Below are 15,597 nucleotides of genomic sequence, written 5' to 3'. Positions count from 1 at the left end.
ATAGCCGGCTGAGCTGTTTTCCAGTAAATCGACCATCTTTTAGTCGTTTGATGTTTCGAGAAATGAGCACGAAAAAGAAGCTCGGGTAGCTATTCACTCGCAATAGAGGCCAATTCTCCTCTTAACTCGAAGGAAGGAACAGGACGAGGAAAGGAAGAAAAATCGGCGTCTCGAGAGAGGTAAACACGACGTTAACAAACCAATTAGCAGTAAACCACCCTCAGGCCCGTAATAATTTACACTTGACTACGCGCGATATACAGCACACGATGCTGTTAAAGAAATAAGCGAAGGAGAGCGAAAAAAATTCTCTCCATCTTCTCGATTCTTTTTGTTTTCTTTGGCCGAGCTAGCTTCTAACCTTGGCGAACGCAAAAGAGAGAAAAAGACGCGAGGAAGCTCGGAAAAGCGTGGAAAGGCGAGCAACGTAGGAAACGAAAGACAGCGGGTTCGCGTAAATATGGATTCGCAGTGCACCTCCAAGGTATACATAAAGCACGAGTGAACGGTCTTTGTTCCTGCGCAAGTAGCTGCAAATGCTATTCCTTTTTTCCCTTTTATCCGTTTTCTTTCCTATTCTATCGTGCCTTGTCCTTCCCTCGGTCGTTTGGTCGAGGAAAAAGTTGACAATTCGCAGAGAAAGAGAAATGTAGCAGCGAGTCGACGTCCAAAGAATAGAAGAAACCTACTCCTCCGTTCGTAAGTATCGAGACGCTTAAGAAAATTGAAACAAACCCTTCGGAATTATCGTCTCGTTTGAAATATTCGCACACGTGATACGATGATCGTAACAACTATGTCGTCAATTTCATATAATAGTATTCTCTTCTTGTCTATATCCGTCGCGTCTTCCCAATGCTATTTTCACTTTCTATATTCATCGCTGACATTTTATTATTCTACGCATGCTATAAACAATTTCACTATTCAGGTTCCGAGCAAACTTCTTCCAGTTTCCCTCGCTTCCAAGTTCAAGATTGAATTTTAAAATAGCCAAGTTTAGGTGACTCGAATAATCCTACGTTACTATATTTATGGACGAGAGTACACATCGAGATTCTGCGAAGACTGTGCGTCACTGAAAAGCGGTTCCCTACGGGAGAACGGTCCTTTCTTTCTTACAATGGAAAAATCACGTTCACGTCCGAACGGATTTTTAATACGATTCTTAATATGCCGCAAAAAGTTAATGGAGGTTTAATTAACATGGCAGCGGATAAGGGGAACCGGGAGAGAATTATTCGCGAAATCTTTGATGGGCTTTTCGAATTAAATCTCGCTGCTCACTGTCACGGCTACCCGGCAGAGCTCTTGTTATCCATGGTAGACGGCCGCATTATACATTTATACGCTTGACATTGTTCGCTTCTGACGCTGTTAGAATATTCCTAGACTCGTCTCGCCGTCTCTATGAACGCTAATGCAATAGTTGGATCTCCGTCTGCACGTATGAATACGTTCAGAAAGAGATGGACTCGCCGAGCGGTAGAATTTAAAGGAAAAACGCTTCGTGACCCCGACAAGCCCCCTCGGGATCACACGTCAATTTACCAAATCCTCCGTCAGATTCTCCGACCACCTATTCTTGACGAATATATACGTCGGTAGATTCCTCTTCGTAAGTATAAGGCCACTTACGCAAAAATTATGTGAAACTGTTAGCGATTAAAAAATCGTTGAAACGCTTGAAAATTATTATCTCGTTTGCAATCTTACTTTGTAAAAAAATCAGATACTCGACGTTACAATAATCTCGTTAATTACGTATAATTAAATTCCTTTTTCACTGATCTTTCTATTACTTTTATTATTATTTGTAGAGTACGGTCATTTCTCGCGACATCATATTTTGAAATTTATATCTTTATAAACGCGTCTTATTCTCGTTACTATTTCTTTTACTTCTCATTATTTTGGTTTTCATAGATTTCGACAATTAAGTTCACCTTCCTACCCTTTCGTGAACGTGCCGTTACTATTTATAATAAAGTCATTTATAGGGAAGAAACGCAATTGGAGAATGGAATAGTCGTAATTTAAGAAGCAGCGAATATATTAAAAGGAACGATAAGAACATACTACATAACGGCGATAAGCCATTAAGTCGCTTGGTATTTCGCTTTATCGCGAGCATTACAAATTCCGATGGATCAGATATTAAACGTCAAAGGAGACTCGTTTCGGTGGTTTTATAATCATTCACGTGAATCGCAAATCCGACTAGGTAAACCGTTTCCCATGGGCCAGACAGCCGGTTCTCGGACCGGGCGAAACTTATTATCGGCCAGATTTCTATATCGGTCGACATTTGTTTCCGATTCCCGAAAGTGGTCGGCAATGGAACCGGTTCGACCGGTTCCCTCGTAACATTTCGTGTCGGCCAGATAAACATTTTTGCAATAAAACACTCGGTTGCGTATCGTGAACGTCGAAACAGCCGTAGGTTCGACCCGTATTTATCGCGTTGCCGCGACAGAGTCGATCTGTCGTAATTTGTCGCCGTTGAAATTTCCGTTGAATCCCGACGAGAAGAAAAAATATGTAAAAGAAAAGAGTGGAAAAACGCGATGGAACGATATTTCGTTCGTTCGATGGAAATTAGACAGCGAGGAAAGGGGGGAAAAGGAAGAAAGAAGCGAGAAGAAAGAGCGAGTTTCGGCGTTCATGAATGTTAATAACGTTCGGGAAGGCACGTTGTTTTATACCGGCTTTATGCGATTCGAATCTCATTTGCATAAATTTGACAAACACCTCGTTACGAATGCGTCTGCACTCGACCGCATTCGCGTTGCGCGAGTTCCTTCGAAAAGAGCGAAACGAGAAACAGACCACTGGTTACGAACCTTGTTTCTCTTGGTCCCTTTGGTAATGAAAGTTCCGAATTAAGTTTCTTTATTACCACGATCGCGTTAATCGAAACAATTCGCGTTCCCAGTGCCGAACTTGGATTTCGCACGGTTAATTTTAACACGCTCGATATCGGCTGCGATCCATTTATTTTTAAACACCTAACCGTACCACGCGCTGATTACTCGATGAATCATACGAGTGTTTCGCCGTTAAACTCGTAATCTTCGTGTACATAGCCTGGTTCGTGAAAGTATGTGAACACTTGTCATGGAAATCTTTTACGTCCTAATCTGTGCGTTGTTATATAAAAAGATTTTGTCGTTTCATTAGCATCCTGATAACGCGCGTCTACCGTCGTTATATTGACAAAATTTATTAAACCATTGCGAAAATGTATATAAAAATTACAAGACATTTGTTGCAACGTTTAACGAAAAACTAGTATACCGCGTGAATAGTTATCACGCGTATATTATAATTGCTACTGAAGATGGTCTCGCAGAATGCATTTTCAAATTTCTTTCAAAATTTACCGATACGATCGTGACAAACCTGTCCCGTTACAACGCTAACGATACGTGAAAATGTTTCGTACAACACATAGAACGTATTCATAAAAGGTACCAACGTGCGTGCGAATACATTTCGCGAACCTGTATACTTTCTCCTCCTTTTTCTGTTCCGAGAAAAGGAGAGGGGAAAAAGAAGTTGGCTAAATTGACTGGTTAAAAATGCGCCGATAATAAAGTCGCCCTGTTATTATTAACCGCGATATACCATGAACGAAGAGCAACACCAGGGAATCAGAGGTGAACTCGGGGGTGAAAATTTGAAGTTCACGGTAACCCTGCTGAGCAGCCTGATATAATAAAGTTTAATCCCTTTATAAACTTTCCCGCTCACCGCGACGATATAACCGCGCGTTTCGTTCGAGAAAAACCGTCAGCCTTAACTAGGCGCGTTGAAATTACGCATCAACGTAGAAGAATAGAGGCATAATGGAGCGTAGAAAAAGTAGAGAATATAGGGAGAGTTTTCTTTAACCCTGCTGTTCTTATTAAGTTTATATAACTATACATATAATATAATATAATATACATATAATGATATATAGATGTTTGGCTTTGGCATTCGATACGAAGCATCTCGTTGATTTTATTTGAAATATTTTACAACGACCGAGGAAGAAAAAGAGAAACAAGGAGAACGACGAAAGTTAAATACACGCAGAAAGGGGTAATTTATTTCAATGAAGTTACACTAACAGTACGTTTGAAAAAATTTCCTGTTGTACAATTAGAAGGTATCGATCGTACGAACTTCGATGGCATCTCACTCCAATTTACCAAAAAAAAAAATCACTAAACGAGAACAAATTTTTATGGAACAATTATTTCGAATTCTCATTCTATTCCGTAAGAAGGAACGCGTAAATCGTGGTCTTATGGCCAGTAAATGTCACGATTACAATTAAGAAGCAAGAAAACCAACGTTTACGAGATTTTGATTCTTTCTGTTAGCTTCGTTTTCGGCTCTTTTATCGTCCCCCGAAGTATAGGCTCGGTATTATTCGTTAATTGCACGAGACCGTTCGAGAACAGAATGCAAACGCGTAACGAGGTAAATTGTAGCCGCTGGCTTTCAAATTATACTCGCATGATCGTATTTAATCGTACGATAATTGCCAACGAGAAGCGAAGCTACGTATTAACGTCGGCGCCCCTTTCGAAACGCATACGTTTCTCTTCGTAGCGAGGGTAGACTGTACATTATCACCGTCCATAAGTATTTAGCCATCTAATGGAATTGTACGAAAAGGCTGATATTTATATTATATATCGCATATAAAATTCGATTTTACGAGAGAGTAACGTTTCTCTATCGTTAATGCCGTGCTCTTTTGCCATAACCGAGATATCAAATGCTCTATTAAACCGAAACTGAGAGAGACTGCATCATTCGCGTTACACATTTATCTGCAACGAATAGCTGACACTTCGTAAAATCTATATAAACTACATCGTGGAGTACACGCGTTTCAATTGCTTTAAAACGCTAACTTTAAACATTGCTTACAGTGTTTTAACTCGAGTGTCTTTTCAGAATCAATTTTCATCTTCTTCAATTATTTGTCACGTTTCGACCGCTTAATTTACGCCACTTAATACTAACCTCCTGCCGTACGATTTAATTGAAATAAGCTCGTCGCTAACTCTATACGCTTGTCCGAGATAAAATCAGAGACCAAAATTAGATTAACGAGTTTTATTTTGACAGTATATTTTATACAATTAGGTTAACTACTACGATTACAAGGAATAACAGGAAATCATTCTTAGCTCGCAGGGCAACGGAATTACAAATAACGAACGGATATTTTATATATGTGCAATAATTTGGGAATGTCCAAATACGTATGAACGGCAATTTATATACGTTGGCGTGCGAAATGGGATACAAGTACTGTTCTTATTCCACGAACGAGTACACGCGATGGCTAGGCGGTGGAAAAAAAAACCGTATTAAATGGAAAAACAAACAGCGTCGGTTGTTTGGTGGACGAGCGGTGAAATTTCCGATAACAGTCGATCCGTAAAAATTCTATTTTCAGTTATCGACGACTCGATTAACCTCGGTCCCTCTTTCCTCTCTCTCTCTCTCTCTCTCTCTCCTTTCGCTCCTCTGTACCACCGCTTTGTAAATCGAATCGAACAATTACGAAATGAATAACTCGTAACCGATACGACCCCGTTCGATTGCGACTGCATAATAATCGAGTTGAAATGTCAGGGTTGTTGCCATCGTGTATGCATATATGTATATATTATATACGGTGTGCCAGGCCTGACTGTACAGCCAAACTTTGTAATTATACTTTGGACATGATTACAGAAAATAATACATAAGCATAGACGCGGTTTAAAGCTTCGTTAGTAGTACTGGAATGATACACTTTCGTTGCCCCAGCAAAACATTCATTTTGGTTGCTATATTAAAAGATAATTGCAAATAAAGCGATCATTTAACTTCCGTCAAACGTTTGAATTTTATCGGCTTAAGCCACTTACTTGGAATCATTGCTGTAAAAGCTGTGAGGCAAAAATAATCTTATCGATCGACAGAATCATTAATTATTAATACCTACTTCGTTTCAAAATGTTCACCGATCTTATCCGTACCAAATCCTTAATTATTTGAGACACGTTGTGTATCTTAAGCGCTGGGAACAAGATTTAAAACAGCTTTTTTATCCGCGAAATTCAATTCCTGGTTACGATAAGTGGTACACGTGGTCGTGTTTAAGTGGTAGATAAACAACTATGAATATTTAAGGAATAATTAATGTCGATGCTCACGAGATGTGCCAGGTAATCATGTACTCGAACATCAAGGTAGTTGCTTATGTCTGTACTAGGAGTAGAAGCAATTATTCATCGTCGGAGGGGATCGTCGCGTGCTGCTCACCGAGCGGAAGCGTTTCTGTCGCGTGGTTCTGCGGTGGAAAACGGTCATTACGTGGAATCGCGAAGTAATAGTGGAAATAAGCCGAAAGAAAAGGGATCCGGGATAGGAAGGACGAGTTCGGGGATTGACCCTGAACCCCGACCCTTCGGGCCGACGAACCGCCCCAAGGATATCTTAAAGACGACGGGGCGAGATGTTTCGCTCGTTCTCGCTTTTCGCCCTGAGATTCGCCCGAATCGTGCGTGTTACGTACCCCAAAACGTAAAAATTGTATAGTCTCGATCGACCATTTGCAGTCTAACCAACGTTTGTCACTTCGTCTTAACAGGTTTGTGATAAACTACTCGTGATTTGAACGAATTTTCGTATCTTTGTAACGCATAATTTAGTGAATGCAAAGAGTACACTTGGTCGCAGCGTCCTTTTCCAGTGAATTGCTTTTGTATAAAATTCTATATTTCGTATTATCAAATTTTTGTAATCGTGTAAAAGTATTACGAAATGAGACGAAATTTAATATACTCGGACCTAATAATTAATCGGTATGAAAATATTTGTCACGCCATTAAAGCGTCAGTGAAATTTCAAAATATTTTATACCACGTATACGATAGAAACGAACGAGTGTTCTAATACTTTCGTAGGCCGGTGTACGTAGTTCCAAACGCTTTAACCCTTTCGTCTTCGCGATTTCCATTTACCTGACGCAGCCGCGAACTCGAGCTTCCCGTCCAGGTAGTAGTAGTGTACACGTTATCGCTATCTGGTAAGCTTACACGCACGCGTCGATCTCGAGGAATCGTGCAACTTTAGATCGCGAAACGAAACGAAGAATTCACAGGTGCCCCCCTCGAGTTTATGCGAAGCAAAATTCCTCTCTCCGACCTCCGAGTCGCCGAATTATACGAACGAGCGTGTTTTCTCGTCGAGTAAACGAAATGCTCGAAAGAATTTGAGAAATTCCACTCGAAAACGTTGCCTCCCCCATGGACGATATTGCCCCTCAACTGCGAATTAAACTAGAAAGCGCGCATGGAATTTTACCGCATCGCCAAAAATTCAATGATTCTTCTTCCCGCTGAGTGCCATTCTCTTTCCGGGTGTCCTAACCGTAAATCTACATCGAACAATCGGGATATCCGAATCCCGAATTGGTATCCTTCGAAAGCATGAAATTTAATGGGACAGCAGCCTGATTCGATCAACCGACGAGGAATTTGTAGAAAGACGAATGGATCTTGCGTTCGATCTCCGCTAGTTTTTAATTACCATTAGGCTAACACCCGCGATCTCGAAATTGAAGATTGATTCCCATTAGCTCGTGCATCCCTTATTTACCGTTACGCAGTTTCCCCAGCGATCCACTCTTGTTCGCCAAGTCCCTTTGAAGCGAGGTATACCGTGGTCGATCCCTCAAAGCGATAATTCGTAGGCGGCAGTAAAGCATCAAAGTTCTGCGTCGACGAATGCTTTGATACGTCTACATATATATACATATACATATATGTATATCGTATTCAGCCTCTTACGAACAGCCTAATGAGATCGTAAAACGCGTGCAAAATAAGGATCCACGAGTTTCCACCCCTCGTACGAATTATTCGATACAAAGGATGGAACGAGGAGACGAAGAGGGGATGAAAATCGCGTAGGAAGAACGAATTCGAACGGAAGAGAGAAACGAGCGATCGTGGAGACGGGTGTATAACACTACCAACCACCTCTCTCTACTGTCGTTATTTATTTTTGCTTAAAACGCGAGTAACGCGACGGGGGAGGAACAAACCCCTTGGCTCGTCGCACTTCAGCGAGAGCGGGATTTATAGGTCGCGTTGCGGCGCCAAAATGTCTCTATATGCGTGGCATAACGCGAGGGTGATCGCGAAGCAGTCTGGATGAAAAAAGAATCACGACCGGCATAAATTCGAATCGCCTCCCTGGAAAAATGTCGACGAAATATCAACGAGAGAGCTCCGAACACACCCCTTCTTCCGCTCGTGCGTTTTCTTTACACTGGAGAACCATTCGCAATTTGCAATTCGATGATGCGTTCGAGATAATGGATCGCTCGAAGTTGTTCCTTTTAATCGAAGCATAAAACATTACAACACGGTGGAATAGTTCCTTGCTTCGGTAGTGTTCTTTGCGATAGAGAAGCATGCGTAATTCGCAATTCGATATTACATTCGAGATTACGAATCATACAATATCGATGGTTTTAATCGATGTTTTTCCTATGCAACCATTGACAAATTTACGATAGCGAATCATTTAAAATTGGTCGGTTTGGTAGTTACGACGATTGGCTAGTTGCGAGCGAAATTGCAACATCAAAAATTAACAAAATACAGTTTTCGTTATAGCTGCGGAGACGCTCGATATCTTCGACGTTTGAAATATACGCGGAAAAGTCGCAAAAGTCGATGGGCGGAGACTTTTCGAAACGAACGTGAATGATCGTGTACTTTGGTTTAGTCTGACGCAATCGAAAGAAACGATGCAACGAAATAAAGTTGCGAGATTTTTAAATTCCCAGGAAAAGAAATTCACGAAAGTTGCGGAGGATGGAAAATAAGAAGACGAGGGATACAGTTCCAGAAGATTAAGCTCGCGGTGCCCATCTTCCGAGGATGGAAGAACCCGAAGAGCTACGAAGGGGGACTTTTTAACAACATTCCCGGCGTTCGGCCCGTTTAAATACATCGCGGTGGCGTGATTCCATGCAGTTGGCCTTGGAGGCTGTTAGAGCGTCAAGCTCCTCTCTTCGCTGGCTGGCCCTGAGGAGGTGGCCACGGTCAAGGCTACGAGCACTCTCTCTCTCTCTCCTCTCTTTCTTCCCCTCGCTCCTTCTTTCTTCAACCATCCTATGCCGTTCCTCTCTTCCTCCGTCGCTTTACCATCCTCGTCGCATTACCCCCAATGGTAACCAATACCAGCTCGTATCTCTTGTTCGACACGTGTACATATACAGGGTGTTTCAAAATGTTCGTATCAAACTTGAGGAATACGCAGCGGTCTTTCTTTCTCTTCCGGCAGACTCGATTTAGATGTTCTACGCGCTTAACATAACAATTTCTCCCCCCCTCTATTACAACGCTTCCGAAGTTTCATCCAATTTTTTAAAACACTCTGCGTATTTCCATCTTACGTGTACGTGTACAGGTGAGAAAGCAAAGAGAGAGAGAAAGGAGAGGAAGAGCCGCGAGTCGGCCGGCGCATTTCACTGCGCGTGAACCACGAACTGCGAAATATCTGCCAGTGCGATTCGCATCGGCGCGTTCGAAACGAAAAAGGAGATAGTCGCCTGCCTGTTTCTTGGTTCGATCACGATAAAGGCGATGGGACGCCTGGATCCAACGATGCACGAATTTCAGACTCGCTTCTTGTGTACTCCCTGATGGAACCGAGTGAGATTTCTCGTCGATAACAAGGAAAATAAATAATTTGCACCTTGGAGAAACATCGAGATAAAGGGCTTATCAGATTGCCGAGTGTCCGTACCGTGAACCGTTGCAACAATTTGCGCTAAACACGGTTTCGTGCGCGACGTAGAAATAACATTGTCGAAAACGGAGAAAGTACGAGGAATTATTAAACGTCACGCTCGCTGGTTGACGACGAAGATTAAAGAGAAAAGTTGCCAGATACGAATCCAACGCCGTCAACGGGATCCAGTCAAAATAAAGAATCGCGTAACCGATGAATACAGAGATAGATACAAACATCGTACGGTGTGTTTAGCGAAAAGGTATTTCAACGAGGACTACCCATCGAACCCGGTGGAAAATAAACAGAAATAGGACAAGTTCCGAGACTGGATCTAAATATAGGATTATACGCAGTGTGCGTACTATGGGTGAGGCATCCTCGTAATCGTCTCTGTTTGCCACTTTTCCTCTCCTTGCTCTCTTCGCCGGGAGAACTCTAAAAGACGACCTATAACAGTGCGCCTATAGAATCCATACTCCAACGACGTACGCGTCCGAGGAAACAGACCTCCGCGTTCATTCATATCCTACGAAACGCGCGTCTAGAGACGCTTTCCTCGCCACGATACGCGACTTGGACGATCGATTTCTTCCTCTCTTTCGTTCTCAATCCCCCTGTTTTCGCGCTGGTTCGGTATTTTCCTAAGAACGCATCGGTTTGCACGGGCTCAATTTGCTTTTGTCGATGTAGTAAAGCGATTCGCGAAAGTCGTTGTATCGTATAATCTATGAAAAACCTATTATCACTGAAATATATAGCGCTATGCTTCGTGAGTTTCGCTCTGTGCTATTACCGTATCTAGCCTTACGTACGAAGACGTAACAGCAACGAATATATATTCGGTGGAAATAAGAACGCGACAGTTTCGTCGGTAGCACGGTCAGTAGCAAGTACATGTGCAGTAACGTAAAAAAAACTTTGGCGATCGTGCACACGGCTCGTTTGATTTTTAACGCTTCGCCCAACGTTCCACAATTCGAATAAATATCTCTGAAAGTTTGAATATCGAAAGATGGCGGATAAAAGGACCGATCGAACATTGTGTTTACGATTTCTTAAAAGACCGGCAGCGACAAAGGGAGCGTACGTCGCCTGAAAAGAAAAGCCTGGAGGCATAGTAGGCTATCTACGATTTAGATCATCGGCCGGTCCTTTCAAAGATGCGAGCGAGGATCGAATTACCGGCTCAATTCATCCATGAACTTCTGCGTAGCCGAATATATCGCGTGTTTGCGAAGAACCGGCGGTATTGTACGCTCGAACGAACCTACCGAAAACGTCGCCGATACGCGTTATATTTCTCGATCCGACACCCTTCCTTTCACTTCGCAAAGATTCCGTGCGTTTTCTTCTTTCTATCGGTTTCCGAAGCACAAGAGAGACCGCTTTTCCCGTCATTTGGCCACCATCTGGCTCCTTCGACCAAAGTATTTCGCGAAACACCGTTCTTTCTCTCTCTCTCTGTCTCTCCTTTCTCCACAGCGATTATTTATAGCCGTATATATATACGCCGCAAACGCGAAACAACTCCAACGCCCAAGAGATGAAAATATTCCCGGCCGCGTTTTTTATACGAGCTTCGAAATCGCGCTATAAAAGGAGGAACGACGGAAGCGTGTGCTTTCCATACGGAATACGTTCGTACGTTTTAACCCCCTGAAATACGCGATTCCATCGTCCCCGCGCTGCTTCTCGCGAGGCTGAACTTTAACACGACACATTCAAGGGCGTGACAAAAGCTCTATATCGAAAATCCTTCGAAATCCTTCGCCCTTCTTACCCTCGCGTTTATCATTTTTGTCTTGCTTCCAAGGTATGAGAATCATAAGAGGAAACTAGAGATACGTATACGACGTTCCGGTTTAATCTTTATGCCACGATATTCAAATATATATATATATATATGCATAGGCGAACATCGTTGTATATTTTTCCACTGTGAGATTCGCCTAGCGTTAAAATTTATTCTTCTTCGTAGTAGGAATAGACAGTCGCAAAATTCTAAGACGAATTCTTTTTAAATCGCGCTTGCAACATTTCACCGTATCGTTTCTTTCTACTTTTTAATTTATCGGATTGTCCACTGTGAATGATTCGTACAATTTGGTCAGAAAATTGTCTGACCATCCGAGTATTTCACGTTCAATTTACAAAGCATAGTTGTTTCTCATTATACGAACCTAACTTATTTTCAAACTACGGACCTATTAGTATACACTGATAAATATTTATCGGGATTAGATTATTTCTAAATATTCGTTTTTACTGTTTCATAATTGTCGATAAGATATGCTAAATTATGCGTGAGCGATCGGATATTCTTAAGACTATCATTGCGTATTAAAAACTCTGCAAATAATCGAAGAATAATGAATTTTTTTTTTTTTTTTAGCAAAGATTAAAAGAAACTTCTTTATAGAGGGAAAGATCAAATGCAGTATATAGGTAGAGATATGCTGATTAAGTGTGTCAAGGTCACTAAAATTTTTTCGATTCGCTCGACCAGCAACATATATTCCGCGTGATGGTTCTATCGAAATTACCTTGCCAATTTAACCGAATGACTAATGGCGTGGGATGAAAATGACGCGAAGGAGAGAACGAGTGACTACGTATTAAGCCTGCGATTCGAAAGAAACGTTCCTCTTATCGACGTCACTGAAAGTAAACCAGCGAGGCCAGAAGAGCTTGCGTGGGAGAGAAACGTGACCACTTTGATAAGGGATCGCGATAATTGTATTCTTACACGTTGTGGACCTCACAGGAAGCCATCGGTATCGTGACCGCCGGGCCAATTATTGTTTGTAACAAGCCAACCACTTTTTCTCCCTTCCACTTTCAATTCAAAAAACCTCGGTTAATTTCTGCCGCGTAAATTCACGTAATTGCAAAGGGTCACCACCGACTTAAAAAAACTTTTCGCCTATCTTCATCTCACATCGCGTAAGCAGGATATTAATTTTCTACTTCGACGACGTTCAACGTGACAAACAAATTGTACGTTACGATTTGCGTATACGTGGGTTACGCGTTTCAAATTTGGATATTAAGCTTGGATATGAATACAAATATGGAGATTAAGCTTCGAACGCTATCGTGGATAAAATTTCATTTCACGCGAATTGTTCTCCGATTTTCCTAGAAAAACAGCTTGTTTCCATCGTCGTTATCGAATTACACGTGCGACGCGAGTCTTTCGGAAAACACGTCGATCGACTTTACAAATTGAAGTCGTCCGAGCAATGATAACTTTTTATAAGATATACAACAACTTTTACGACTGACCATATATCATATGCATATCCGACTTAATTGCACGAGATAATATTAATTACCCTGTTTTAAGAATCAGATTGTAAATAAACCGATAAAGACAGCTGTATCAATGTTGTAGATTCGATTTAGTACTTTATGCGGCACAAAAAAATAAAATATCGGAAGAAGATAAGTAATTTAAAAAACAAAAAAAAAAAAAAGAAGAAAAAGCAGAAAAAGATTAAAAACTCACCGAGCTCGATCACTGAAGAAATCAACCTTGCTCTTCTTCTTCATAATGACCTGGGGCTGATGAAGGGGGCTAACGCTGGGTTCGCTGGTGGCCGGTGGCGAGCTGGAACCAGTGCTGGACGAGAGCGAGCCGGCCCTTCCACGGCCGGATTCGATCAACTGTGCCTCGGTTGGACCGCGACCATTCGTCGAAACGTGATTGCCGTGGCTCGGCGGTCCGGCCGAAACGGCTAAAGTAGGTCTGGTATTCTGACGATTGCGTCGTTTCTTCTTCTTCGCCTCGTTCTCGTCTTGTCTGTTACCAGTAACGTTGCCGGTTCCCGGTGGCATCCAATCGAGATCTTTCTTCAGATGTCCACGTCCGCAACGGCAGCCGCACGCTTTAAAGGCCAGATCGTAACCCTTTTTCGTCCAAAGATTCTGATGGCGCTGTCGTTCGGACCAGCTACGGGCGCGTCCGCAACTCTTCAAATACGTAAGCACGGTTTGCTCCCAGGCGTCGAAACACTCGCGATGCATGAACTGACCGATCGGGCAGTTATCGTTGTTGCACATCACCTTGACCGCGTCGTGTAGAGCGTTTAAGCGAATTAAAGCGTCACCCCGGAGGCACTCGCCGGTAGGCGTGCAGCAACGGGTCGTCTGATTCTGTGTTAGCAGGTTGTTCTCCATCGTGTCGTTTATACCACCGCCACCGGCTCCTCCACCGCCGTTCTCCATCAGTACACCAGCGTGGCCGTTCGCGTGACGCCGCGGTGCCATCACTTCCTCCTCACGGATCGATGTCAAACCCGCCCTTACGAACCGGCCCGTCTCTTCCAACTCGTTGTACACCGTTGTGAACCACAAACCGACGCTTCGTATCGTGCTTTCTCGATTCTATTCGAACTAGGTAAATGACAAAAAGTAGTAGCTAATCAGAGGTAAACTTCTGCACGGCTAAGCGTTATATAACTTCGTTTCTTTCGCGTTAGCCCTCGGTTATTCTATTCTTTCATCTTCACGCATTTCCCGCGTTTCGGTTGCGTCGTCACACGTACATCCATTCAATGACTGGCTTCTTGATGGTTTGCCAAGTGGCGCGCAGTAAATTGCAGAGACACGCAGCGGATGTATCTGGTACTGAAAGAAAAAAAGGCGCGCACCAGCGCACCACAACGAGAAAAATAGCGCCGGTTCGATCGGTGATCAGCAACAGAAGGAACACACGCCGGAACTAAGTGTCATTCGCTGATGTTCTTTCCTCTCGACACGGAGAATTTGTGGAAAAAAAAAAAACAGAAGTAATGGTCACTCCAAGCACGATTACAAGAAATATCACTGTAAACAACGAGCGCGATTCGATTTCGGAAGGAATCTGTCTTTCGGTCGTGGCGTCGCAATGTGTTTCGTGCAACAAAGTCAAGGTCAGCGTGGTTCCGCGACGCCACGTCGCGGTAGTTTCGACAAAGTCCAAGTCTCTCGATGACTGTTCGTACTCGAAACTGCGTATATTGTCGACGAAGGCCTCGGATACTCGGTGTCCAACGATATCGTACGAAAGATGATTCTCTAACCGGCACGGTCCGGCAAATGTGTCGGTTCGCTCTCGTCCGTCGAATGTCAGGGTCACCGGCGCAGAGCGCGCGCAGCGTGGAACGCAATTTTCGATCGAAGTTCCGTGACGCGTTCCCCGGTTCGCTCGAACGAAAGAGACGACGACGACGACGACGACGACGACGACGACGACGGCACAACGGATCCAACAAAACCTACACGCACACCGAGGCTCCGCTTCCTTCTCTTTTCTTTTTCTCTCGTGCCACACGGAGAGTCCACGACGAAAAACACTTGCTCGCACGTAGGGTGCACCAGTCACTGAGCGCCGGCGACGACAGCGTGCCGGCTGCCGTGGCTCGGCGCGCGGGCGAGCGCGAAAGTGAGGCCCCATTGGGTGAAAGCGAAAGCATGGTGGGGGTCACGGCTAGCGCGCCAATCGATGCGCGCCGTTGTCGTCCCTCCGACGGGCGCACGCTACCTCTCTATATTTCTGTCCTTCTCCCGCTTATACGTCTGTCCTTCTCGCGCTCGCAGCCGGCGCTGCAACACGAGCGCGCGTTTTACTTTTCGAAGCCGGCGAGGAGGCCTACGAATATGTAATCCTGGATACGCGTGTGCGCGTACGTGCAAGAAGGGGACGTGTTTGCGCCACGAATACTATCGCGAGTCGACGTATCTCTCGAACTTACGCAGAAATCGTAACGAGATAATGCTCTGTAAATTGAAAATTCACTTCTACCGGATCCC

The 15,597-nt window shown here is 43.5% G+C and overlaps 1 protein-coding gene across 1 annotated transcript in view; it reads right to left on the bottom strand.

Moving 5' to 3' along the window:
* The window catches only part of LOC139991018 (headcase protein), a 146,914-nt gene extending 131,721 nt beyond the window's left edge, over window positions 1-15,193 (bottom strand). The window contains exon 1 of the mRNA XM_072010776.1: window positions 13,313-15,193. Within this exon, the coding sequence (XP_071866877.1) occupies window positions 13,313-14,073 (761 nt within the window). The 5' untranslated portion in view covers window positions 14,074-15,193. The remainder of the gene's footprint in view (window positions 1-13,312) is intronic.
* Between the last annotated feature and the right edge of the window lie 404 nt (window positions 15,194-15,597).

This window comes from Bombus fervidus, chromosome 9, assembly GCF_041682495.2.
Source record: "Bombus fervidus isolate BK054 chromosome 9, iyBomFerv1, whole genome shotgun sequence".
NCBI classification, from domain to species: domain Eukaryota; kingdom Metazoa; phylum Arthropoda; class Insecta; order Hymenoptera; family Apidae; genus Bombus; species Bombus fervidus.
The sequence above is the reverse complement of the archived record's forward strand: the minus strand, read 5'-3'. Positions and strand labels throughout refer to the sequence as shown.